Source organism: Vicugna pacos, chromosome 9 (genome assembly GCF_048564905.1).
Source record: "Vicugna pacos chromosome 9, VicPac4, whole genome shotgun sequence".
Taxonomy (NCBI): domain Eukaryota; kingdom Metazoa; phylum Chordata; class Mammalia; order Artiodactyla; family Camelidae; genus Vicugna; species Vicugna pacos.
In genome coordinates, this window is record NC_132995.1 from 14,588,155 (window position 1) to 14,613,982 (window position 25,828).

At 34.9% G+C, this 25,828-nt stretch overlaps 2 protein-coding genes across 4 annotated transcripts in view; one reads left to right on the forward strand and one right to left on the reverse strand.

The window, feature by feature from the left end:
• Positions 1–736, reverse strand: part of LOC107035140 (uncharacterized) — a 15,692-nt gene extending 14,956 nt beyond the window's left edge. The window contains exon 1 of the mRNA XM_015252241.3: positions 560–736. Within this exon, the coding sequence (XP_015107727.1) occupies positions 560–736 (177 nt within the window). The remainder of the gene's footprint in view (positions 1–559) is intronic.
• The window catches only part of ZNF567 (zinc finger protein 567), an 18,183-nt gene extending 598 nt beyond the window's left edge, over positions 1–17,585 (forward strand). The window contains exons 2-7 of one of the 3 annotated variants that reach the window (XM_072968675.1): positions 439–543; positions 1,480–1,529; positions 2,563–2,636; positions 11,979–12,105; positions 12,365–12,454; positions 15,834–17,585. In XM_072968675.1, coding sequence (XP_072824776.1) covers positions 2,628–2,636; positions 11,979–12,105; positions 12,365–12,454; positions 15,834–17,554 — 1,947 coding nt within the window. In that variant the 5' untranslated portion in view covers positions 439–543; positions 1,480–1,529; positions 2,563–2,627 and the 3' untranslated portion in view covers positions 17,555–17,585. The remainder of the gene's footprint in view (positions 1–438; positions 544–1,479; positions 1,530–2,562; positions 2,637–11,978; positions 12,106–12,364; positions 12,455–15,833) is intronic. The other 2 variants (XM_072968676.1, XM_072968677.1) reach the window with 2 other exon arrangements.
• The last annotated feature ends 8,243 nt before the right edge of the window (positions 17,586–25,828 follow it).

A 25,828-nucleotide genomic window follows, 5' to 3' on the forward strand; every position in this document is an offset into this window, starting at 1 on the left:
AGGAAGAGGTAAAGTTAAAATAATTTCCAGATAATACAACTGTGTATTGGGAAACCCTATATTGACTAATGAGCAGTATGTTGACATAAGTAGAACACCATTGGGCGCACACACAAAAAACTTTCTCCCATAGCTGCCACTCTAAAAATGTCTGTTTGGGTGAATTTTTTTCTTCTGCTGGATGGATTCCTGGACGATAAAGTTTCAATAATTTCTTCAGTTACTGTGAAGATAATTTTAAATTATCTGTTGAACATTTAAACACAAGATCAGTCTTATTTAGCTAAATAAAATGTTCACTGTAGTAATCAATACTTCAAACTTATCTTAAAGCAGAAACTCTCCCTCCTGCTAGAAGTCTGCTGTGTGAAAGAATATATGATCAGTTTCTTCTCTAATTCCTCAACCTGTATTTTGTCCCATCTTTACTCCCTCTAGGTGGATAGTCTACAGCTGGAATGGATTGGGAGCTGGAAAAAGGAAGAGAAGTCAGAAGGCAGGGACAAGAAGAGGCTAACATGACTGATACCATTATAATTTAGTGTAAGTCATATCTTACCTTCTGAGAGAACCAACTGCTGGGAACTTCCTGATACACTTCCCTTTTTCCTGGGCACAGCCACTTCGTCAGCTGCCTCCTGTTGGCATGCAGTGGCCCACCTGCTCTGGCTGGTCTTGTGTCTCGCATCAGTTCTCTTGGACAGGATCCAAGCCAACCTAGCCAGGCTCCATCCATGGGTTCCCCATCTGGAGCTCAGGTGAGAATTAGCCACCTCAGTCACCACTACCACCCCTGCTCCCACCCAAATCTTGGAAACATGTACATTTTCCCCCCAAATTCTCTCAACACTTTGATTTATAGTGGCATCAGTGTCCAAGGGGCCCCTTGTTTGATATAAGGAAGGCAGAAGCACCTACTTTTCTACCCTCTATAAAATTATGTTCTAAAAATAATTTGCTCTCTTAAAAAGACATTCCCTTTCTTAGCTTCTCCAGCCTTTTGAATTAGAAGTTAAATTAATGGTAGCAAAACTTTACAGTCAGCTGCATCACAAGACTTTATTTTAAAATGAGAGACAATTAGAAGCTTGTTTTGCTCACCATCTTTGGGACATCTGCTGAGACTGAGGCAGAAAAATTTCTAAGTTACCATCCTGCTAAAAAACAATGACAACAATTAGAAAACTCAGAGATTTGCTAGAAAAGACATTAACAAATCAACAGGCTTCACGTACATGTGTCCATGCATATGTGTATATATGTATCAGGAACCTATGGAAAGTGGCCAGTGGCCATCAAAAATATAAGCTACAAAAGATTGCATGATATGTAAAAAAATTTTTGATGTTTCTACGGGACTCAAAAATTAAAGACTCGAATAAAAGGACCAGAAGACACATGATAGTGTTAAGACTCCCTAACAATTTGTGGAGTTCCATTAAAATTTCAACAGATTTTTTTACTTTCTAATTTTCTTAGGAGAAAATGAACAAGCCAGACATTTTGGAAGAAAAGTAATAAAGGAGGAGGTAGGCCTACTGATACTAAAGTATGTTTTAAAACTGTAATAACTACAGAGTAATCCTGGCAGTTAAATGAACAGATCAGTGGAACTAAAGTCCAGATTTACTCAAGTATGTAAAGGAAATAAAGTATATAATAAAGATGGCAGTTTTGATGAGTGATTTGATACAGATTATTGAATCCCTTATGGTACTAAACCAAATGGCCTAATAATCTTTTTGAGAGGGGGGGCAGGGGAGGTAATTAGGTTTATTTATTTTTTTTATTTTTGGAGGAGGTTCTGGGGACTGAACCCAGGACCTCCTGCATGCTAAGCATGCACTCTACCACTTGAGCTACACCCTCCCCCACCAATAATCTTTTTTTTAAATTATTTTTTGCATGGGAAAAACACAAAATCAAATGGAAAACTATAAAGAAATTATTTTAAGTAATTATAGGATTAATTTCCTTCCTTTAAACAAGATCTAATTTCAATCGAGAAAAAAATAAGTTAATAGAAAAGTGAAAGAATTATAAGAGCCCTTTCACAGATTAAGAAACTAAAGTTTTTTTAAGCTTATGAATAGAAGCTTATCTGCTCCCAAAGGAAGAAAAATTAAAACTAGAATCACAATATATACCTGTTAGATAGGCAAGCATCAAGAAGTTTGTATCAGTGGTACTCATCAGAATATGGGGTGATGGGTGTTTGCATGTATTGTGGTCACGGTGTAAGTGGTAGAGCCTTAATAGAGAACAGCTTGGGAATAGTTAATAACAGTAGGCAGCTTAGGAGAGAAAAGATGGTACTAGAGAGGAAGGGAGTTTGCCCAAAATCTAACCTCTTGCCACCAGGAGCCTGTATCTCTAGTTTTGGGGATAAAATAAGATTTGTCTAGTTCATTCTCTCCCTGTATTTATGTGGGATGTGCAGGGTGGACCAGGGCCAAAGCAAGGGAAATGGAGTCAGTTTTAATTGAGTTTTAAGTCCTAAGAGAGCTGTAAGGCTTATGTGGTGTCATGTGGCTTCTTTTCATCTTGGCTTTGCCTTCTTAGGAACCGTCCCTTTTCTAAAGAGGAGCCCAGAGGAAGGCTGGTCATCTCTTGCAGATCTCAAAACCATGGCTCAGGTGAGGTGATGGTTCCTCTCTCCTTTCTGAAATAGTTTGTTTTTTTTTTTTTTAAGGATATTTGAGTATTTGCCTTTCTTATACTAAAATCCTCCTGCTTATCTTCCCCTTCAGGGAAGCAGTTCTTAGGTTGGTCAGATCAGCTTTTACCTTCCTTAAGTGCTCCTTCTTATTTTAACCAGGGTTCACACATCAAGTGACTATAATCATTCAAAATCTTTCTCAGTCTTCTCCCAGAAGCAATGCTAAAAAGTGCAAAAAAAATGCATTTCCTCATATTAAATGAGAATATATTACTGCATGAACTTGCCTTTGCAAAGATAAAAACAGTCAAGATGGAGATGGAATTGACAGATTGCTACTAGTTAGGGGCAAGAAGTCCTGTCTTGAGGCTTTGAGAATAGAGCTATGCTTGGCAGATTGAACAAAAACTGAGAATACTGTATTTCTCCTCTCTGATCCTTCAGTTCTGTTCATAGCTGCTAACAACTCCTAAAAATCTGTGACCTGCCTATAACACTCCCACAGTATGCTATACAAATACAAATGGTGTTATAGATTTATTCCTATTTTTACATTTCTTCTAATTTTATGTTCAGATACAGGAGAAGTAACTGTCTATACTCAGATCACCATACTAAACTAGTAGTGTAACTCTTCAAATATTCTGCTCTTGGTTTCAAAGATATTATTCTTCTGATTCTTTCTTTAAGAAAATTCATCTTTATATTTGGACCTCTTAAATACTGGTGTTCTCCAGAATTGGTTCTCTTCACTTTATAGTCCCCTGTTCTTATTCAGTCTGCTCAAATAATTTTAATCCTAAAACTCTTCCCTGAGTGTCAAAACTGTATCTAGCCTCTAGCTAGATATCACCAAGTGTGTCTTCCACAGATAACTTCAGCACATGCCCACGATTTACTTCATTATCTCCTGCCCATTCTATTCTCCCCCCACCCCAGTCTACTTATAGCCCCAGCCCCTACCCACCTGCAAACACAGCTAACTTGAGTTAAATGTCTCTTCTTCACCTGCACGACCATTTAGTGGTGAACCTTATTCCTTATATTTCAGTTCCCTTCATTCCCACTGATATCATCATGGGTGTCTCTCATTGTGGTAACTTGTCTTCACAATTAACATCTTTGCTCCTTTTCCAGTCCTCCAAGTATTCACCCCAGTGCTCACTTACAGATGTTTGTGTTTTGTACACTTTTCTGTTTAACTGTGTGTGTGGGGGGAGGGTGATAAAACATACATAACATAAAATTTTATCATTTTAACCATTTTTAAGTGTGTAATTCAGTACCATTAAGTACATTCATAATGCTGTATAACCATCACTAGTATCTATTTCCAGAACATTTTCACATCCCAAACAGCAACTCTGTAGTAACATTAAACAGTAACTCTTAGAGTTTTCATAGCATCAGACCTGAAGCTTCTAAGAATGTTTAAGACAGTCCATTAGGGGAGAGGAAAATATTAAAATACTCATTAACAGTTTAAATTCAAGAATAGTAATCACTAATAATAATAATAATAATATAGTTTTCCAATTCATGAATATGATGCACATCTCCTTTTATTTAGCTCTTTAAATTCTCTCAGTAATGTTTTATTTCCAGTGTATTAATCTTGCAAATGTTCTGTTATATTAATCCCCTAGGTATTTTTTTATGTTACTGTAAATGCCGTACATTTTTATTTCAAATTCCCATTGTTTATTGCTAGTATGTGAAAATGCAATTGATTTTTGTATATTAACTGCATTTTTTCTAAACTTACTTATTCTAGTAATTTTTGGTAGATTCTTTATGATTTTCTACATAAACAGTCATGTCATACATGAATAATGACTGTTGCCCTTTTTGCTTTCCAGTCTGTATTCCTTTTATTTCTGTCTTGCTGTACTACATTGTCTAGAACTGTTAGTACAGTGTTGAATAGAAGTGGTGAGAACAGATATTTTTGCCTTATTCCTGACTGAAGGGAAAAGCATTTAGTCTTTGACTAAGAGTAACATTAATGATAAGTTTTACATAGATGCTCTTTATCAAATTTATCAGATTAAAGAAGTTCTAGTTGGCTGATAGTTTTTATCACAGATGGATGTTGACTTTTTTCAAAAGATTTTCTGCATCTGTTAGTTTTTCTGCATTATATGACTTTTCTCTTTTTCTTATTAACATGGGGAATTATATTGATTGATTTTAAAGTGTTAAATCAGGTTAGCCCTAGGATAAACCCCACTTGGTCATGATATATCATTTTTTCATATAGTGCTTGAAGAGTTTACTAATAAATTGTTAAGAATTGTTTTGTCTGTGGTTCATAAAGAATTTGGTCCATAGTTTTCCTTGTAAATATCTTTGTCTGGTTTTGGTATCAAGGTAATGCTGCCTTATAGAATTGAGCTCAGAAGTATTCTCTCCTCTTATTTTCTGAAAGAATATTTACAGAATTGATACTATTTTTTCCTTAAGTGTTTGTTAGAATTCACCAGTGAAGGCATTTGATCCTGGAGATTTCTTTGTCAGGAAGTATTTAACTAGCAACTCAGTTTCCTTAATAGAATTATGGCTATTCAGGCTATCAATTTTTTTTCCTTCAGTGAGCTTTTATAATTTATGTCATTCAAGGAATTTGTCCATTTCATCCAAGTTATTAAATTTATTGGCATAAAGTTGCTCAAAATCTACTCTTTTTATCCATTTGATGTTTGTCCAGTTGTAGCAGTGTGCCTCTTTCATTCCTGTTACTGGTAATTTGTGACTCTTATTTTTCCCCTTTGTCAGTTGCCTAGATGTTTATCAATTTCACTGATTTTTCAAAGTATCAACTTTTGGTTTCATTGGTTTCCTCCATTGTTTTTCTGTTTCCCATTTCTTCATTTCTGCTCTTACACTTTATACTTTTCATTACTTTAATTAACTCTTTTTCCTATTTTGTACATGGAAACTTACATCATTGATTTGAGACCTTTCTTTTTTTTTTTCCAATAGAACATTTAATGCTGTAAATTAAAAAATTTCCTTCTAACAAATATACACATCTTGTATTTTTGTTTTCACTCAGTTGAAAATATTTTCTAATTTCTCTTATGATTCCCTTTTTTGACGCATTGGTTGTTTAGAGGAAATGTGTTTAATTTTCAAATATTTGGAGATTTTCCAGGTAGCTTTTGGTTATTTCTAGTTTACAGAGAACATGCTGTATGTGACTTCATTCTTAAATTTATGGAGCCTTCTTTTGTAGCACAGATCGTAGTTCAACTTGACCATAGTTCAAATGTTCTGTGTGCACTCGTAGAGAATGTATATTCTAGTGTTACTGGGTGGAGTGGTCTCTAAATATCCATGTCAGATTGATTGATTGTGATGGTAAAGTCTTTTATATACTTATTGATTTTCAGTCTGTTTGTTAAAGCAATGACAGGAAAGTCAAAATCTTCAACTATAAATTTGGTTTTGTGTATATTTCCTTTTCAGTTCTGTAAGTTTTTACTTACTATATTTTAAAGTTCTGTTTTTAGGTCCATTCACCTTTAGGGTTGTTATATATTCTCATGAATTGACCCCCCCCCAATCATTATAAAATGCCTTTTTAATCCCTGATAATATTTTTCTTCTGAAATCTATTTAGTTTGATATTATTATAGCCATTCTGGCTTCCTTACAATTAGTATTTATTTATAATTTAAATTTTTTTGATATGTCTTAAATGTCTTTTAATCTAGAGCATCTCCTATTTTAAAAACATTGAGGGATAGTTGATTTACAATAGTATGTAAGTTTCAGGTATACAACATAGTGATTCACAATTTTTAAAGGTTAAACTCCATTTATAGTTATTATATAATATTGGCTATATTCCATGTGCTATACGGTATTTTCTTGCAGCTTATTTATATTTATTTTATACACAGTAGTTTTGTACTTCTTAATTCCCTATCCCTATATTGTCCCTCTCTCCACCTCTCGCCACTGGTAACCATGAGTCTACTTTCTATATCCATGAGTCTGCTTCTTTTTTGTTATGTTCACTAGTTTGTTGTATTTTTTAGATTCCACATATATGTGAGATCATACAGTATTTATCCTTCTTTGTCTGATTTATTTCACTGAGCATAATGCCCTCCAAGTCCATCTGTGTTGCTGCACATGGCAAAATTTCATTTTTTTGTGGCTGAGTACTGTTCCACTGCATATATACCACATCTTTATCCATTCGTCTGTTGATGGGCACTTATGTTGGTTCCATATCTTGACAGTTGTAAATAATGCTGCTGTGAACATTGGGATGTGTATATCTTTTCAAATTAGTGAGTTTGGGTTTTTTTGGATGTATACCCAGGAGTGGAATTGCTGGGTCACTTGGCAGTTCTATTTTTAGTTTTTTGAGAAACCTCCTTACTGTTTACCACAGTGGCTGCACCAATTTACATTCCCCCAACAGTGTACTAGGGTTCCCTTTCCTCCATATCTTCGCCAACATTTATTATTTGTGGTCTTTTTAATGATAGCCATTCTGACAGGTGTGAGGTGATATCTCATTGTGGTTTTGATTTGCATTTCCCTGATCATTAGCGATATTTAGTATCTTTTCATGTGCCTATTGGCCATCTGTATATCTTCTTTGGAAAAATGTCTGTTTAGATCTGTCCATTTTTTAATTGGATTTTTTTTTAATATTGAGTTGTATGAGCTGCTTATATATTTTGGATATTAACCCCTCATTGGTCATATCATTTGCAAATATTTTCTCCCATTCTGTAGGTTGTCTTTTCATTTTGTTGATGGTTTCCTTTTCTCTGCAAAAGCATTTAAGTTTAATTAGGTCCCATTTGTTTACTTTTTCTTTTGTTTCCTTTGACTTAGGAGACAGATCCAAAAAACTACTTCTACAATTTATATCAAACAGTGTTCTTTTTATATTTTCTTCCAGGAGTTTTATGGTTTCTAGTCTTACATTTAGGTCTTTAATCCATTTTGAGTTTATTTTTGTATATGATGTTAGAGAATGTCCTGATTCTTTTACACGTAGCTGTCCAGTTTTCCCAGCAACTCTTATTGAAGAGACTGTCTTTTCTCCATTGTGTATTCTTACTTCCTTTTGTTACAGATTAACTGACCATAACTGCATGGGTTTATTTCTAGGTTCTCTTTTCTGTACCATTGATCTATGTGTTTGTTCTTATACCAGTAGCATACTGTTTTGATTACTGTACGTTTGTAGTATAATCTGAGATCAAAGAGTATGATCCCTCCAGCTCTGTTCTTCACAAGATTCTTTTAACTATTCAAGGTATTTGTGTTTCTCTACAGTTTTAAAATTATTTGCTCTAGTTCTGTGAAAAATGCCATTGGTATTTTGATAGGGATTGTATTGAATCTGTAGGTTGCCAGGGGGTAGTATGGGCATTTTAATATTAATTCTTCCAGTCCATGAACACAGTACATCTTTCCATCTGTTTGTGTTGTCTTCAATTTCTTATTAGTGCCTTAATAGTTTTCTGAGTATAAGACTTTTACCTCCTTAGGTAAGTTTATTCAAGTATTTTATCCTTTTTGATACAATTGTAAATAGAATTGTTTCCTTAATTTTTCTTTTTGATAGTTCATTGTTAGTGTATAAAAATGCGTTGTTGGTGTATAAAAATGCAACAGATTTCTGTATATTAATTTTGTATCCTGCAATTTTACCGAATTCACTGATGAGTTCTCATAGTTTTCTGGTGCCAGGATTTAGGATTTTCTATGTATAGTATGTCATCTGCAAACAGGACAGTTTTACTTCCTTTCCAATTTGAATTCCGTTTTATTTCTTTTCTTATCTAATCGTCGTGGCTAGAACTTTCAATACTATGTTGAGTAAAAGGGGTGAGAGGGCATCCTTGTCCTGATCTTAGAGGAAATGCTTTCAGCTTTTCACCATTGAGTATGTTTGCTGTGGGCTTATCATCTGTGGCCTTAATTCTGTTGAATTATGTTCCCTGTATACTCACTTTCTTGAGATTTTTTTAATCATAAATAGATATTGAATTTTGTCAGAACCTCTTTCTGCATCTATTGCAATGATCATATGGTTTTTATTCTTCAGTTAGTGTGGTTTGCTTATAAATATAGCTTTATAAATAAATTATTATATAGTGTGGCTTTTATTTTTCAGTTTGTTGGTGTAGTTTGATCAGTGTGATTGATTTACCAGTATTGAACCATTCTTGCATCACTGAGATAAATCCCACTTGGTCATGGTGTATGATCCTTTTAATGTATTGTTTAATTTGCTAATATTCTGTTGAAGATCTTTGCATCTATATTTATCGGTGTTATTGGTCTGTAATTTTCTTTTTTTGTGATGTCTAGTTGTGTAGCTGGTATCAGTGATGCTGCCTTGTAGAATGAATTTCGAAGCATTACTTACCCTACAATTTTTAGGAGCAGTTTGTGAAGGATATGTGTTAACTCTTCTTTAAATGTGTGTTAGGATTCACCTGTGAAGCCATCTAGTCCTGGCCTTTTGTTTGTTGGGAATTTTTCTTTTTTAGTGCAGGTACGGGGGAGTAAACCCAGGACCTTGTGCAAGCTAAGCATGCACTCTACCACTGAGCTACGCCCACCCTGCTATTGGGAATTTTTTTTTTTATTAGTGATTCAATTTCATTATGGGGAATTGGTCTGTTCATATTTTCTGCTTCTTCCTGATTTAGTCTTGGGAGATTGTATATTTCTTGGCATTTATCCATTTCTTCTGGATTGTCCATTTTATTGGCATATGGTTGCCCATAGTAATCTCTCATGATTCTTTGTATTTCTGTGATGTCAGTTGTAACTTCTTTTTCATTTCTGGTTTTACTGATTTGGGCCCTCTTTTTTTCTTGGTGAGTCTAGCTAGAAGTTTATCAATTTTGTTTATCTTTTCAAAGAACTAGCTGTTAGTTTCATTAATCTTTTCTATTTTTTTTCAGTGTCTATTTTATTTATTTCTGCTCTGATCTCCAGGTTCATCCATGTTGCTGCAAATTGCATCATTTTATTCTTTTTTATGGCTGAGTAGTGTATATAAATATACCACAGCTTCTTTATCTAGTCATCTGTTGATGGACATTCAGGTTATTTCCATGTCTTGGCTATTGTAAATAGTGCTGCTATGAACATTGGGGTGCGTGTATCTTTTTGAATTAAGGTTCCCTCTGTATATATGCCCAGGTGTTGTCTATTTAATATCTGTAGGATCTGATAGTGGCCATATGTGACATCCCTCTTTATTTCTTAATCCATCTAACTAGAGGTTTTAAGTTTTATTGATCCTTTCAAGGATTTGGCTTTAGGTTTCATTTATTTTTCCCTGTTGCTTATTTATTTTCTATTTTATTGATTTTTGCTTTTATCTTATTTCCTTCTACTTGCTTTGGATTTAACTTACTCTTTTTTTTTAAAGCTTCTTAAAATAAAAGTTTAAATTATTGATAGTAAATCTTTCTTGATTTCTAATATAAGCATTTAAACATGTTTTTGTCTTAGCCTATTTTAAGTGCATCTTCAAATTTTGGTCTATTTGTATTTAGTTTAATATATTTTATGAAATTTAAAACATTTTTTTCCTTGACCCTAAATTGGTTAGTTGGAAGCGTATTGTTTACTCTCCAAACATTTAGGGCTTATCCTGATCTTTTTTTTTTTGATACCTAGTTTAATTGTGGTCAGAAAACATATTTTATATAACTTATCTTTAAGCTATTGAGATATGTTAATGTTCTTTGTGCATTTAGTCTTGAAAAAATGTGTTATGAAATTACTGAAAGTGGTGGTCTATAGATATCAGATGAGTTGGGTGTTCATCAGTATTTAGAGATTCTAAATCTTTACAGATTTTTCCCTCTTTGGTCTAGTTCTCTACAATTACTGACAAACATAAACATTAACCATGGTTTAGGACTTTTTAAAATCTCGTTTTACTTTTGTCAGTTTTTGCCTCATGTATTTTGAAACTGTTATTTAAGTACAAATATATTTGTAGTTGTTTTATTTTCCTGATGTATTTACTCTTTTTCATCAGAAAATGTCCCTCTTTGTCTGTAGTGGTAATACTCCTCAAGTTGAAATCTGTTCTGTCTGCTTTTATTATAGCCATATCAGCTTTCCCATGTTTGATGTTTGTATGTCTTTTTCTATCCTTTTATTTTAAGCCTGTTTCTGACTATGGTATTTAAAGTATGTCTCTTAAAGACAGAATATATTTTGCTTTGTCAGCCCCACCTTCTGACACCTCAGTCCAGTAAGGCTTGGTTTTCTTCTGCTTAAGCTGTGAGCAGGTTGTGGAATGCTGCTAATCAAACATAGAGAAATCTCCAGGTCTCACTGGCGCACTTCTGCTTTTCAGAAGTCTTTTCTGGTATCTTTCTGTCTGCTTTTTGCTAAGCCTCCTGTGTTCTCTCCAACAGTTGCTTAGTTTTAACTATCAACCTGGACTACTCAGGGTTTATACTCAGATTTTGGGTCTCGTTCTTTCTGTAGTTCTCTCATTACCAGGATTTGTTTCTAAATCTGCACTTCTGCCAGCCCTTAATTCTGTCCTGTATCACCTTTGAGGAAGCATACTGGTTTTCTGCCTGATGAGCTGTGGGCTTTGGGGTACCTTCATGCAAAAAAAAAGTCACAAACTTAACAATTCTTACTCATTGCTGTCCTCTAAGGATAAACTCTTTTCCATATTTTGCTTGCTTTTGTATCTTTCCAGTGCCTTCTATTAGTTATTTATTTTGTGTTGTGTACAGATTTTAAAATTACCTGAGGGATTGTTTTCTTAACCAATTCACTCTATTATTGCTATATGCCGAAAGTTACTCTCCTGCATTTTAAAATCATACTCCTCCTGCATAACATTAATCTTGAAAAGGAAAAAAAATTTACCTCCTCAGTAAAGCCTGACAAATTGTTCTGCCCTTGTAATACACTGTATCTTGTGCATACCTCTGTTGTTGTACCATAACACCTTCTTGTAGATTTATGTTGACACATACCATCTTGAAGGTATATGTTACATTCTTTGAGGCTGTAACTTCTTGTTAACAGCGACAGTGGCACGCTGGTAACTATTGCAGTTTGGGGGTACAGAGTGACTTCACAGTAAATATTTTTAGAATGAGTTATTTAAATGGATTTGGTGACAAGTACTTCTACCTTGATTTTTGTTTTCCTTACAATGTAAATCACAAAACAAAAAAAAATGGTAGGCTTCCTTTACAAGTTTTCATACAAATACCACAAAGGAACAGGATTAAAGCTAGTCCTCAATATCTAGTCAGCTTGTGCTGATCACAGTTCCAAACCATTGCAGGGATCAGTGTCATTCAAAGATGTGACTGTGGACTTCTCTCAGGAGGAGTGGCAGCACCTGGATCCTGCTCAGAAGACACTATACATGGATGTGATGTTGGAAAACTATTGCCATCTCATTTCTGTGGGTGAGAAAAACTCTCTTTGAAAGTTACAGTAGTGTGCATTTCCTTTCAAAGTGCCCACTCTATGTGTGATCTTGAGTTTCAAGGATGGTGATGAATTCTTGTGGTTGACAGAAAGGATGACTGTGTCTTCACTTGCCTAGTACAAGGTGTTAAGCTGACTTACACAAAGGAATATCTTAATTTGCAGTACTGAAAATTCACTTACTAATTTTTCAAGTGTGTTGAAGCCTGAGCAACTTAATCCAAATCTTCCCTTAAGCAGGGTGTCACATGACCAAGCCTGATGTGATCCTCAAGTTGGAGCGGGGAGAAGAGCCATGGACATCATGTACAGGTCATACCTGCTTAGGTGAGTTTCTGACTCTCAGGCAGATGAAATCTACTGGAAAATACATTTTTAAGTGGTGGGTGACACTTTGAAGTATTTTCATAGTTTTTTTTTTAAAGGCTCCTAACCTTTGAAATGACCATTGTACCTACAAAAAACTTAAACTTTCAAATATCGCTCTCCCTGTATAATAGACTTTTCTAATTTTTTTGACATTATCCAAGATAATTGTCCCTCTTGATCAAAATGTCCTATAAGCCTTCCTTCTTTTAGATCTTTTTTTCTCAATTTGTGTCTTTTTCTAGCATTCTCAGTTCCTTATCTCCTTGCGTTGTATAGATTTCTTTTAGGCATTCTTAAATCTATCTTTAAGGGAAAAAAAATTCTTGGTTAATATTTTTCTTTTTAGTTGCTTTCTGTTTTCTTTCTTTCTCTTTGTTTTATATTACTTCAGATTTGTTTTCTATGCCAAGTCTAAGTTCTCATTCTCACCACAAATCTAGCTGTTTTAAAACTCACTTGCCTTGGCCTACACTAATGATGCCACAGCTACCATTTTCTTCCATTAAATTTTCATGGTTCATTTTGTATGGCTGATCATCTTTCCTGAAATCAACCCTTGGTTTAGGTAAAACACTAACTCTCTGAGTGCTTATTTATTTCCAACTTGGTCTGTTTTCTTTGCTGCTCTGGCCCTGTTGCCTGGAACGGTGCCTCGTACATAATAGTCACACAAGTTTTTTAATATATATTATTTCACTGGACTCTCAGTCTTACTTCTCTAATTTGTCCTCACGGGATCTACTTTTAAATTATAGTAATCGCATCCATTCTCAGGACTTAGCTTTTTGATTCATGTGGATGCCTCTAACGCTGACATGCTTGGCACATTTCTCCCACCTTCACTCTAGTCCTTCAAGAGTCCTACACTCTGATGTCTCACCTATTTTGTGACAGTGTTTTGAAAATGAAAATCACCTACTTTCCTAGCTCTTAAATTTCTTCCCATTAACTGTTTCCAGAGTATTTTATTCCTGCCATGATACCAGCTTGATTGTCTCTGTCATAATCTCTTGTGGATCTCTTCACAATTTGTGTTCATCAGCCTGTGGGAGATATTTACGTCCTCCCATATTTTCATTTTTCACTGACATCATACAAAATGACAACTCTCTTATTTCATGTCTTCAATACTGTAATTAAAATTGGGCTTTGCTATAATTTTTGTCCTAATTTTTTTCAATTTATATTGTTACTTTCCTGACAAGATACATTATTACTTGTTCCTTATTCTTTATGATTTATTACATGAAATTGTAATTCTCCTTCATACAAGGACTACTATAATAAACCCACATCTGGTCTTTCTGACTTTATTTCTCTCTTTTGTGGAAAACTCTTGCTAATTTCCACCTGCTCTGGTCTCCTAAATGTTCCCTGTACACATAGGAGTTGATATGATGTCTGTACTTTTCATTGTGTTGTGTTCACCCCTGCATGTAGTATATATCTTTTAAGTCTTCAGATTTCTTCTCCTTTCTGTTTCTTGATGGCTCCCCATCATATCCACCTTTCCTTTTTCTAAGTTGCCATGCTACTTACTAGCTGTAACACACACAACTCTTGGCTATATATCATTTGATACTTGATTGTACATGGTTTGTGTTTAAGGATTCTTTCTTTCAAAGGTGAGATCCTATGAATCTTCCTTGCCATAGTATACAACATGTTAGGTACTCAGCAATTGCTTCCTTTTCTTTTTGTTTGTGGAGCTATACAGAGGAGGTATCTTTTTTCCTCCATTCACAAAGCAGGTACTGGTAAGTCCTTTCAGAAGTACTTACTCAGGCCATGGCTCTATACGTTCTCATTGAAATGGTTGGATTGAAATGTAAACTCAGAAAAGTACAAAGGAGATGACCAATAACGCATTTCTTTATGAGAAAGGATTATCATTGAAGTCTGCATTTTTCATGAAATATATATTATGACACAGTGTAAGTTTGTGAAAAGATTTGTTGAAATGATTTTTGTAGACCATAGTTACTTTCCAGTTATAAAGAAATAGTGCTTAAAGTGGTGGTGGAATATATGTGAGGGGTTTTGATATCATGGAGTGGTAGCTTTTTCTTGAAGATTCTCTAAATATGAGTGGAAATAAGACTGGAAGGCAAGTCAACTGATTAAAAGAACATGAGCAAAGCATGTGATTAAGAAGAAGTGAGGTATTTGTAGGGCAGTAAATACTAGGCCTTACGGCGAGACTTGTCAGATTTGTGGACAACCTTGAAAACTTACTTGAATGTACAAAATGAGTCTGGGTGCTGTAAAGTTTTGTTTATAGGAGAAATACCTTGTATGTTAATATTGAGGGTAATGGACTCAAGGAAGAAACATATTTTTGAGCCTAGATTTTAACATTGTTTGACTAGAGGTGGATGATTGCAAAGTTACAGAGTCAAATAGTTATAAATTTATAAGAAAAATAAAGGTTAAGATTAATGAATGAGCTAGAACCAGAGTGAACAATCTTTCTGGCCCACCATATGGAAAAGTGGAATTAAGGAATGTTACTGTATTGGGAAAAGACTTGAACCTGTCTTTCTTTAAATCTGAAAAAATAAGTTAACAATTGAAAAGAGGGATAGTTATAATTAATGGTCATGAGAGTTTTGTTACTGAACAATCTTGAAAGAATTGATAGTAACAGCAGTCTGAATACACCAGTGAATATGCCCCTAGTCTGTTTTAAAGTTCCTGTTGGAATTGTTTTCCTAGTACTTTCCTCACAACAGAAAATGACCCCCAGCTATATGGAAAATTAGAGCCTATAGGAGTTTTTTCTAAACACTAGGAAACAATTGATGCTTAGAAAGATTTATCAGCCACTGATGGTTTTGTGGAACCGGGTGGTGGAACAGCTGGATGTTTTTTACCTTACAATCTAGGGATGAATGTATAAAAGTTAAGGCTCTGATCTGTATCCTCTAAAAGCCTTCCTCTAATAGTTTCCCTGAACAAGCTTTTCTGCTAATTTCTCTTGTTCATCCTACTTGAAGCTTAATGCCCTTGATAGGTTCGCTTTGATTGCCTCTGAGTCTGCCTGCCCAACATGAATTCCTCTTCCACCATGCTTTTGTCTTCTCACTGCTGCTTGCGTTCGTTTCACTTTCTGTGTGAAGTTCTGGTGCAAGGTGGAAATGTTCCTGGTGTTCATTACTTACTTTTCATCTTTTTCCACAATGAAGCAGAGTTTTTATTTTGGTTCTTGTCTTTTCCCAGGCAAGGAATAATTTGTTCTTGGTCCTTTTTGGCCTCATATACTAGGCCCTGTTGCAATTCCTTTCCATGGCAATTGTGTGAAGATTCACAAACTGTTGTTAATTATATTCTTTTCTAGAAGAAAGCTGGAAAGCTGAAGACTTTTTAGTGAAATTCAAGGAACAACAAGATGAGTATTCTAGATCAGTTGCATTAATCAACCACAAAAAACTGATTAAGGAGAAGAGTAATACCTATGAAAAGACATTTACTTTAAGCAAAAACCCTATCAATTCAACAAATCTACCTCCTGAATATGACACTCACGGAAAGATTTTTAAAAATGTTTCAGAGTTAATCATCAGTAATCTAAGTCCTACACGGAAGAGACTTAGTGAGTATAATGGATATGGGAAATCACTCCTCACTACAAAGCCGGAGACAGCTTACTCTGGAGTCAAAACCCCTAATCCGCGTGGCAGAACTGTCAGTCATAGTGAAGTGCTTATGCAACATCATAAGGTGGAGACTCCAGCACAGTCATTTGGATATAGTGACTGTGAGAAATCATTCCTTAAAAAAGGAGGCTTAATTACACATAATAGAGCTTACAGAAGGGAAAACCCATCTGAACATACTAAAAGGAGAAGAGTAACCAATATTGAAAAAAAGCATACGTGCACTGAATGTGGGAAGTCCTTCTGCAGGAAGTCAGTATTGATTCTGCATCAGGGAATTCACACAGAGGAAAAACCCTATCAATGTCATCAGTGTGGAAATTCATTTAGAAGGAAGTCATATCTCATTGATCATCAGAGAACTCACACAGGAGAGAAACCCTTTGTTTGTAATGAATGTGGCAAGTCCTTCCGCCTAAAAACAGCCCTCAGTGATCATCAGAGAACACATACAGGGGAGAAATCATATGAATGTCCACAATGTAGGAATGCCTTCAGGTTAAAGTCACACCTCATTCGCCACCAGAGAACTCACACAGGAGAGAAACCATATGAGTGTAATGACTGTGGGAAGTCTTTCCGCCAGAAGACAACACTCTCCTTACATCAGAGAATTCATACAGGAGAGAAACCCTATATTTGTAAAGAATGTGGGAAGTCCTTTCACCAGAAGGCAAACCTTACTGTACATCAGAGAACTCACACAGGGGAAAAGCCCTATATTTGTAACGAATGTGGGAAATCCTTCTCCCAGAAGACAACCCTCGCGCTTCATGAGAAGACTCATAATGAGGAGAAACCTTATATTTGTAATGAATGTGGAAAATCCTTCCGCCAGAAGACAACCCTCGTAGCACATCAGCGGACACATACAGGGGAAAAATCCTATGAATGTCCTCACTGTGGGAAGGCCTTTAGAATGAAGTCTTACCTCATTGATCATCACAGAACTCACACAGGAGAGAAACCATATGAATGTAATGAATGTGGGAAATCCTTCAGTCAGAAGACAAATCTCAATCTACATCAGAGAATTCACACAGGAGAGAAGCCCTATATTTGTAATGAGTGTGGGAAGTCCTTTCGCCAGAAAGCAACCCTCACCGTACATCAGAAAATACATACAGGGCAGAAATCCTATGAATGTCCTCAGTGTGGGAAAGCCTTTAGCAGGAAGTCATATCTCATTCATCATCAAAGAACTCATACAGGAGAGAAACCATATAAGTGTAATGAATGTGGAAAGTGCTTTCGCCAGAAAACGAATCTCATTGTACATCAGAGAACTCATACAGGGGAGAAACCCTATATTTGTAATGAGTGTGGGAAGTCCTTCAGTTATAAGAGAAACCTCATTGTCCATCAGAGAACTCACAAGGGAGAAAACATGGAAATGCAATAATAAATGATATGATTTCTTTGTGAAGCCTAAATTATTGTAAAACTTTAGTTTTTTTTTAAAAAAAGCATGCTTAAACATGTTAATAAGGTAATTTTAACCACAAATATAGTAATAATTATTGAAGTACAACACCACGTAACTATTTATCTACTGTTTACTAGCATATAAAATGGGTAAGATTATTGATACTGAACTCGATCAGCAATGAAGCTAATTTTTTAAGTTTTCACGTTCTCCTGCTGACTCAGTTTATTTTTTTAAATGTTTATATAATACATACAGAGGTAAGATACAAAATGGTTATAAGCATCAGTCTCCATAAGAGGAAAAAAATAGGAAGTATATTTCTGATTGCACTCTGGAGTAAAAAGTAGTTGTTACTTCCTCAAAGATTACACTTCCCTGGCTTTTAACATGAAGTAGTTTTTGCATGGCTTTAAGCTTAATATATATTTTATGATACATTATGAATTCTTTTGTGTCTTGTTTCTCTCAGTATTTTTAAGATTCATGCATTATTGCATGTGGCAATAGTGTATCCATTGTCATTCTGTATACTATTTCATTTTAAGAATATACTGCTATTTATCCTCTTATTGTTATTTCTATTTTTTATAATTTTGTGTTGTAATAAAAATACTGCTATAAATATACTTGTATATGTCTTTGTGTGCATGTGTGTGTGTTTATATTTCTGTTGATTTTATATGAAGACTGCAGCTACTCAGTCCAAGGTATATGTAAAGATTTTTCAGTTATAGTAGATACTGCCAAACATCTCTCAGACTTTTCTCAACACGAGATGATTCACTCTGGAGAGTAACAGCTCTGTAATTCAAGTGGAGAAAGGTCTTTTAACAGTCATTCAACTGGAGAATTCCTACTAAAAAGAAATCCTTATACTGTTACAATTGTGAGAAGACTTGTAGATGAATATTTAAGTGTAATAAATGTAGAAAGACCTCAGCTGTGGCTTAAACCTTACACAAAACCAGAGAATTCATATTGGAGGGAACCCTTTAGTTATGATTATAGGGGTACTTCTAACAATAGCTTACACCTTATTCAACATCAAAGAATTTATACTAAAGAAAAAGAAGTTGAGAAGTTGCATAGCTAAATAAAATTTGGGAGTGTAAGAGTCAATCTAATAGAATTAGGAAAAATATATGTAAGTAAGCCTGTGTATAATGTAATCCTATATAAAATGGGCCTTTTATACCTTGATTTATCTCACAGGAGATGTGGGTCTCTGAAAATCCCAAGTGAAAAGTCACTGGAGATTTTGATGTATAAGAACTGGAAATCTGCTAAGATAAATACCATCTATAGACTCTTCTCTATGATATCAGCAATTTGAACAGCTACTAAAGACCCTTCTTGAGGATTATTCATAACCAGTATTTACTATGAACATGGAGTTACTGTGTGCACTAAAATTCAGTAGAAATTTAAATAAGCACCCAACCCCCACCATTCAGTAGAACTGTAAACTATCTAAGTAAGTAGGGAACTGGCTGGTCAACAGGCCCCCTGGCCTATAGAAAGGGGCAGCAACTGCCAGTGGATGGTAAATGGGGACACTTGTCAGTCCTGGTCTTGCAGATAATTTCAGAGTTAAAACAGGACAGTGGGTGATGAGGGAAATCAGACATGATAAAAATTTAGACTTGAAAGGGACGTAAGGTAAAAAATGCTTTGTCTGACTGGACAGAACTTTGTGAAATTTAGCCTTGACAAACAGTATTTATGTCTAGAGGTTTTGTTTTGGGTTTTTTTGAGTGTAGGCAGGATGAACATACTAGAATAAAACAGCTACAAGTAAGTTAAGATTACAGGATCTATATTCTAATTTCCTTCAAGAATTTTTCCTTTGCATTCACAACTTGGCTAACTGGCGCAAAAGAGCTAGAGCCTGAAGATATGACTGAATTACTTCAATCACATGATAAATCGTTCACGGATGAAGAGTTGCTTCTCCTGGATGAGCAAAGAAAGTGATTTCTTAACACAGACTCTACTCCTGGTGAAGATGCTGTGAAGACTGTTGAAGTGACAACAAAATATTTAGAATACTACATAAACTTATTTCAACGACAGGGTTTGAGAAGACTGACTCCAATTTTGAAAGAAGTTCTACTGTGGTAAAATGCTATCAAACAACACTGCATGCTACAGAGAAATTGTTCATGAAAGGAGGAGTCCATTGGTGCAGCAAACTTCACTGTTCTTCTTGTAAGACATCTGCCACAGCCACCTCAGCCTTCAGCAACCAGCACCACCATGTTGATCAGTCAGCAACATGGAGGCATGACCCTCCACCAGCAAAAAGGTTACAACTCACTGAAGGCTCAGATGATGGTTAGCATTTATTAGCATTAAAGCATTTTTAAATTAAGGTATGTTCATTGTTTTCTTAGATATAATGCTATTGCACACTTGTTCAACTACAGTATAGTAGAAACATAACTTCTATAGTATGAACATAACATACTGGAAAACCAAAAAATGTGTGTGCCTCACTGTATGCTGATATTTGCTTTACTGTGGTGGTCTGGAACTGAACCCAAAATATCTCTGAGGTATGCCTCTATATTAAAGCCACTTTATGATGGACAACATTTAGTTAGGGTCTTTAAAAATCCAGTTTGACAGTGTATTAATATTGGTTTTAAACCATTTACATTTTATAGATATAGGTAACACTGATATATTTGGTTTTAGTTCTGACATCTTTTTTCTGTCACCTCTCTCTTAATTCCTCTGTTTCCTTTTTTTCATTTGAATATTTTTTATTCCATTTTAATTTATCTATTTTGCTTTTTATTATTTCTGTTAATTTTCTTTAGTGGTTCCTTGGGGTTATAATACACATAATACATATAATTTATAATACAACATATTTTGAATTAACATTTTACCATTGCATGTTGAATAAAGAAATCCTACCACCATATATTTCCCTTTAGCTTCCCCTCTTTAAATGTTACGATTATCATACTATATGTACATATATTGCAGACCCCATCAGACAATATTAACACACCTTGCTTTTTATCACAGTAAATATTTTAATCATAAAAAGAAAAAATTATTACTTACATGGCAATTTGCCATTGCTGTTGCTCTTATTTTTGAAGTTTCGTTTTCCTTTGGTATCATTTCCCTTTCATCCAAAGAGCTTCATTTAGCTGCAGGTAGCAAACTGTCTTGGTTTGCCTTTATCTGAGAATATCTTTTATTTACCCTTCACTCCTGATAATTATTTTCACTGGATAAAATCTGGAGTTGACATTTCTTTCCTTAAAGCACTTAAAAAATGTTTCACTACCCTTTGGCCTTTGTACTTTCTGATGAGAAATTCTGTTATTCAAGGCACTGTCTTCCTTTCCCAATTCCAGTGACACAAATGTTAAACCTTCTGGTATTGTCCTTCAGGTCTCAGAAACTTTGTTGAGTCTTGTTCTCAATCTCTGTCTCTCTCTGTCTCTTCCTCTCTCTCTCCCTCTTTTATTGGATAATTTTTGTTGATCTCAGGTCATTTCACTAAATCTTCTGTTTTCTCCACTTTACTGAGCCTATCAAGTAAGTTTTAATTTTCATTATTATATTTTCCAATTCTGAAATTTCCTTTTGTACACGTGAAGCATACATGATTTTAAAAAGTAAGATTAAAAATACTTAATTTCCTTTTGATTCTTTTTTATAGTTCTATTTCTCTGCTTATATATTCTCTCAAGAGTTCACCTTTACTTCTTGGATCATGGTTATAATAGCTGTTTGAAAGTCTTTGGTAATTCTAACATATGAGTCATCTCAGTATTGGTGTCTTTCTTTTCCATTGTGAGTTGTTAAAATTGTCCTATTTCTTTGTATGTAGAACACATTTTTATTGTTTTCTAGAATTTTTGAACAATTTGATTCTCTGGGTCCAGCTTAAATTCTGTGGAGGACATAATTTTAGTTTCTTTGTTTTAGCAGGCAGTTTATTTAGATTCAATATGCAAATTCCATGAATTACTACGCTGTACATCGGAAACTAACACAACATTGTAAATCAACTATACTTCCCATTAAAGAAAAAATACCCAAGTTTCAAACTACTTTCTGTGCCCTGAGGTTCCAGTGTCAGTTCAGTCTGCAAAGCATTTACAGCGTTGTTGTGCTTTATCTTGCATGTGCTTCACCCTGTACCAACTCTGAGACCTTGTTGATGGTCCGCCTCCTGGTTCAGTTCTGAAGGCCATTGGTATGCTGCCTAGTGCCAGATCCACACATGTGCACCCTGAAGTTCATATACTTAAAGGATCCCTGACTTGAGTTGCCTTCTCTCCTCTATATCCCTAGAACTCTTCAGTTCCCCGAGGTCCCCTTCCTGGATCTAGTCAGAGCAACAGAGCATCAGTCTTCCCATTCTACTGTGTAACTTCCCTTCATTGCCAAGCAGCAAGAGAATGAAGAGGGGAAAAGCAATGGGATTTCCTAGCATAGGACTCCCATTCCTTAGGGCTTAAGTACTTGTAGCTACTGCTATCATCACCCACCCACTCCAGGACTGCAGCTTTCAGGACTAGTTTTTGCCTGGAGTGAGACCAGAAAGAAAACAACAAAAACAACATGGATTTATTCTGCTTTCTCTGCCCCACAAAAGCTCCTTCTCCGACTCATCCAACCAGAGATAGCTTCTCAAGGAGCTCTTTCTATCCAAGTCTGACTTACAGGTTTGGGATTCAGGTTATTTTAGTCCAGATGAGGACACCACCAGGTCAGTCAGACTTCCAAGTTCTGGTTTCCTTCCCAGTCTGCCTGCTAACATTTATTTTTCAGTTTTCTCAGCCACCTCATCCATTCTGCCAATGATTTTAATTACATTCAGTGGGAGAGGCAGGGTGGAACGTGGTAAGTCTATCTTAACTAGTACTGGCTCTTTTTTTTTTTAACTTCTTAAGTTTGGATGCATCATGCTTAAGGAGCTGGAAATAGAGTGCAAGCATGTGGCACAATGATGTGAATTTCTGAATGGTGACTGATAAGCAAAACAAAGTTCTGCCTCTATAGTCAGGATTTCTTCCACATTTGGTTTCATTTTGCTAGTATTTTCCTTAGGATATTTGCTTTAATATTCATAATCATCTAGATTTTTTAGAAACTATCCTCATCCAGTGTTTAGATGGTTACCCTTCTAGAATGAACTTGTAAAATTCTCTTAGAGATTATCCCTGCAGTTTTTACCTGACGATTTATTTAAGTATTGTTTTTAAAAGAGGGCTGGACCAAATTTTCATTTTCCTGCCATATTTATTGGACAATGCAGATTTCTGCCTCATCTTGAGTCAATTATAAAGAAAATGTTTTCTATATATAGTACTACCATTATTTGTAAGCTCTCCATAAATATATGTATGCTATCTTATTAATGTTGTATTTCTCATCTTTACATTGATCAAATTTAGAAGTCTAGTTTAGATTGGTGTTTCACCATGAAAATTAATTAGATAAGTTTTATTTCTTCTTCCATTAACTTCTAATTTTAACTATATAAACTGTTTCCTTCCACTTTAGTTAATTCGATCTTTTCCTGATTTCTTAGGTTTGGATTACATCATCAGTTTTAGCAAGTGTCACTATGCGACGATACTATTCCAGAAGTAAGATTATAATAGTGTAATCATGTGGGGCAATGATGTCAATTGTTGAATGATGACTGTTAAGCAAAAAATCTTCTGGCACTAAATCTTGATTCCCGCATTTGTTAAAGGGTGTTAATGCTCCTCTAAGATGACTTTGGTCACCCCATTCAGGTTTTGTTATGTAGCAACTCATTGTCATTCATCTCTGAGTGGTATCCTGTTTTAATTCTGGTTTTCTCTTTGAATCAAACAAATAAAATGTAAATTTCCAAGAAGAGGTTAGAATCACTCCACAGATTACTTTCTAATTATCAGAATAAAAAAGGACCTTAAAATGATAGGGTGGACAGTCATCATATGATCAAATTTAGCCTCATGGTATCAGTATGTGCCTTGATGAATGACAGCACAAAATACTTTATATCATTTATGAAATATTCTTGCAAAGTTGTTTAACACAAACTTAATCTACTCTCTACACTTACTTTGCAGTGTAGATGGCAGAGTAAATTAAATAACAACGGTAGGAAACAAGGACAATGATCCAAAATATGGAACATCCTACAAGTCAACTGCAGGGACTCAAAAAAGAAAGTCATGGGATAAAAAAAAAAAAAGGTGAAGAACTAAACTAGACTAAACTGACATATCAACAAATTTAACTTGTGAACCTAGAGTTGACTCTAGATAAAAAGGAAAAACTATTAAAGTCAATCTTGGGACAACTGGGAAAACCTGAAAATGTATTTATTACATGACTTATTTTAGAAGGTGAGGTCATAGTATGGTTCTATTGAAAATTGCTTTATAGGAAGATAAACCAAATACGACAAACTGTTAGCTTTTAAACTAGGTGGAGGGTAGGGTGGTAAAGGCATATTCATTGTACTTTTTAAGCACTCCTGTATGTTTGAAAGTTTCATAATGACACCTTGGAAAGTTTACTCATGGACAGTTTTCTCCCTGATAATTTCTAACAAATTTTGAATTGTGAGAAGAGAGTAGATTAACAGGGTATCTGTTAGTAGTAATTTATTAACAGCAAACTGCTTCATACCCTTTTCTACTTCTTCAGCTATATCAGTATGTATTTACAGCCACTAGTTCCAGAGTGTATTCCAGCATTAGTTTCCTGATGCAACTCATCAGGAATGAAGGTGTCTCACATGTTCTTCATACTTTACTGGACTTGACTGAAAACCGGTTATCTGAAGTTCAGTAGGAGAATGGGGGTGATTGGGGTTCTAAGTTCACTACCAACATAGTGTCTTTCTCTCTTAAAAATTCACTACTGATTATGCTATTGATTATCATCAAAACAACAGTAGCTTGTACTTATTTGTCAAATAATCTTAAAAGGGTTTACAGGTGTTAATCCTCACAAAAACACAGTTAGTTAGGTATTATGTTCACCATTTTACAACTGTGGCACAAAGCTAATAAGTATATTGCTGAATATCTTGAAGGTGAAGATAGGCTAGGAATGTGCTGTGGCTAAAGGGTTTCCTTCAATTCCACACCTGATGGATTAAGAGATTCTTCTCTAGTATAAATTTGCTGATATCCAGCAGGAATTGAGTGGTTTTAGAAGTCTTTTATATACTCATTAGATTAAAATACCTGGCAAGAGATATTTTACGCCAAGTAAGTTGTAAGAATGGCAAAAAAGGGGGTTTCCTAAACATTTCCCCTTGTATTAATATTCTATAGAGAATGGAGTGAAAGAAAAATTACTGACTCAGTAAGCTTATGAATTCTCAGATGTTCACAGAGGCATGAATATTGGGCCTTCATACATTTCTTGCATTTTTATTTTATTTAACATTTTTTATTGATTTATAATCATTTTACAATGTTGTGTCAAATTCCAGTGTAGAGCACAATTTTTCAGTTATACATGAACATATATATATATTGTCACATTTTTTTCTCTGTGAGCTAACATAAGATCTTATGTATATTTCCCTGTGCTATACAGTATAATCTTGTTTATCTATTCCACAATTTTGAAATCCCGTCTATCCCTTCCCACCCTCCACCCCCTTGGCAACCACAAGTTTGTATTCTATGTCTATGAGTCTATTTCTGTTTTGTATTTATGCTTTGTTTTGTTTTTGTTTTTGTTCTAGATTCCACATATGAGCAGCCTCATATGGTATTTTCCTTTCTCTTTCTGGCTTACTTCACTTAGAATGACATTCTCCAGGAACATCCATGTTGCTGCAAATGGCGTTATGTTGTCGGTTTTTATGGCTGAGTCATTTCTTACATTTTTAGAGGTTTTTTTGCCATTGTATGATGTTCAGCAAGGTGTGAAGAAAATCTAAAAGCATTCCCACATTCCTTACACACACAGGGTTTCTACTTAGTGTACATTCACTGATGTTCATTCTACCTAAAGGCCTTCCCACATAATTCCTCACATTCACAGATTTGGTTTTTCTACCATTATGAATTATCTAATGGTCTGTAAGGAATGAATAAAGTTCAAAAGCCTTTCCATATATCTTAAATACACAGGGTTTCTCCTTAGTGTGAATTCTTTGATGTTGATGAAGTACTGAACTCCATCTATCGGGTTTCCCACATTTCTTACATTCATAAGGTTTCTCTTAAGTGTGCATTCTCTGTTGTTGGTTAAGAG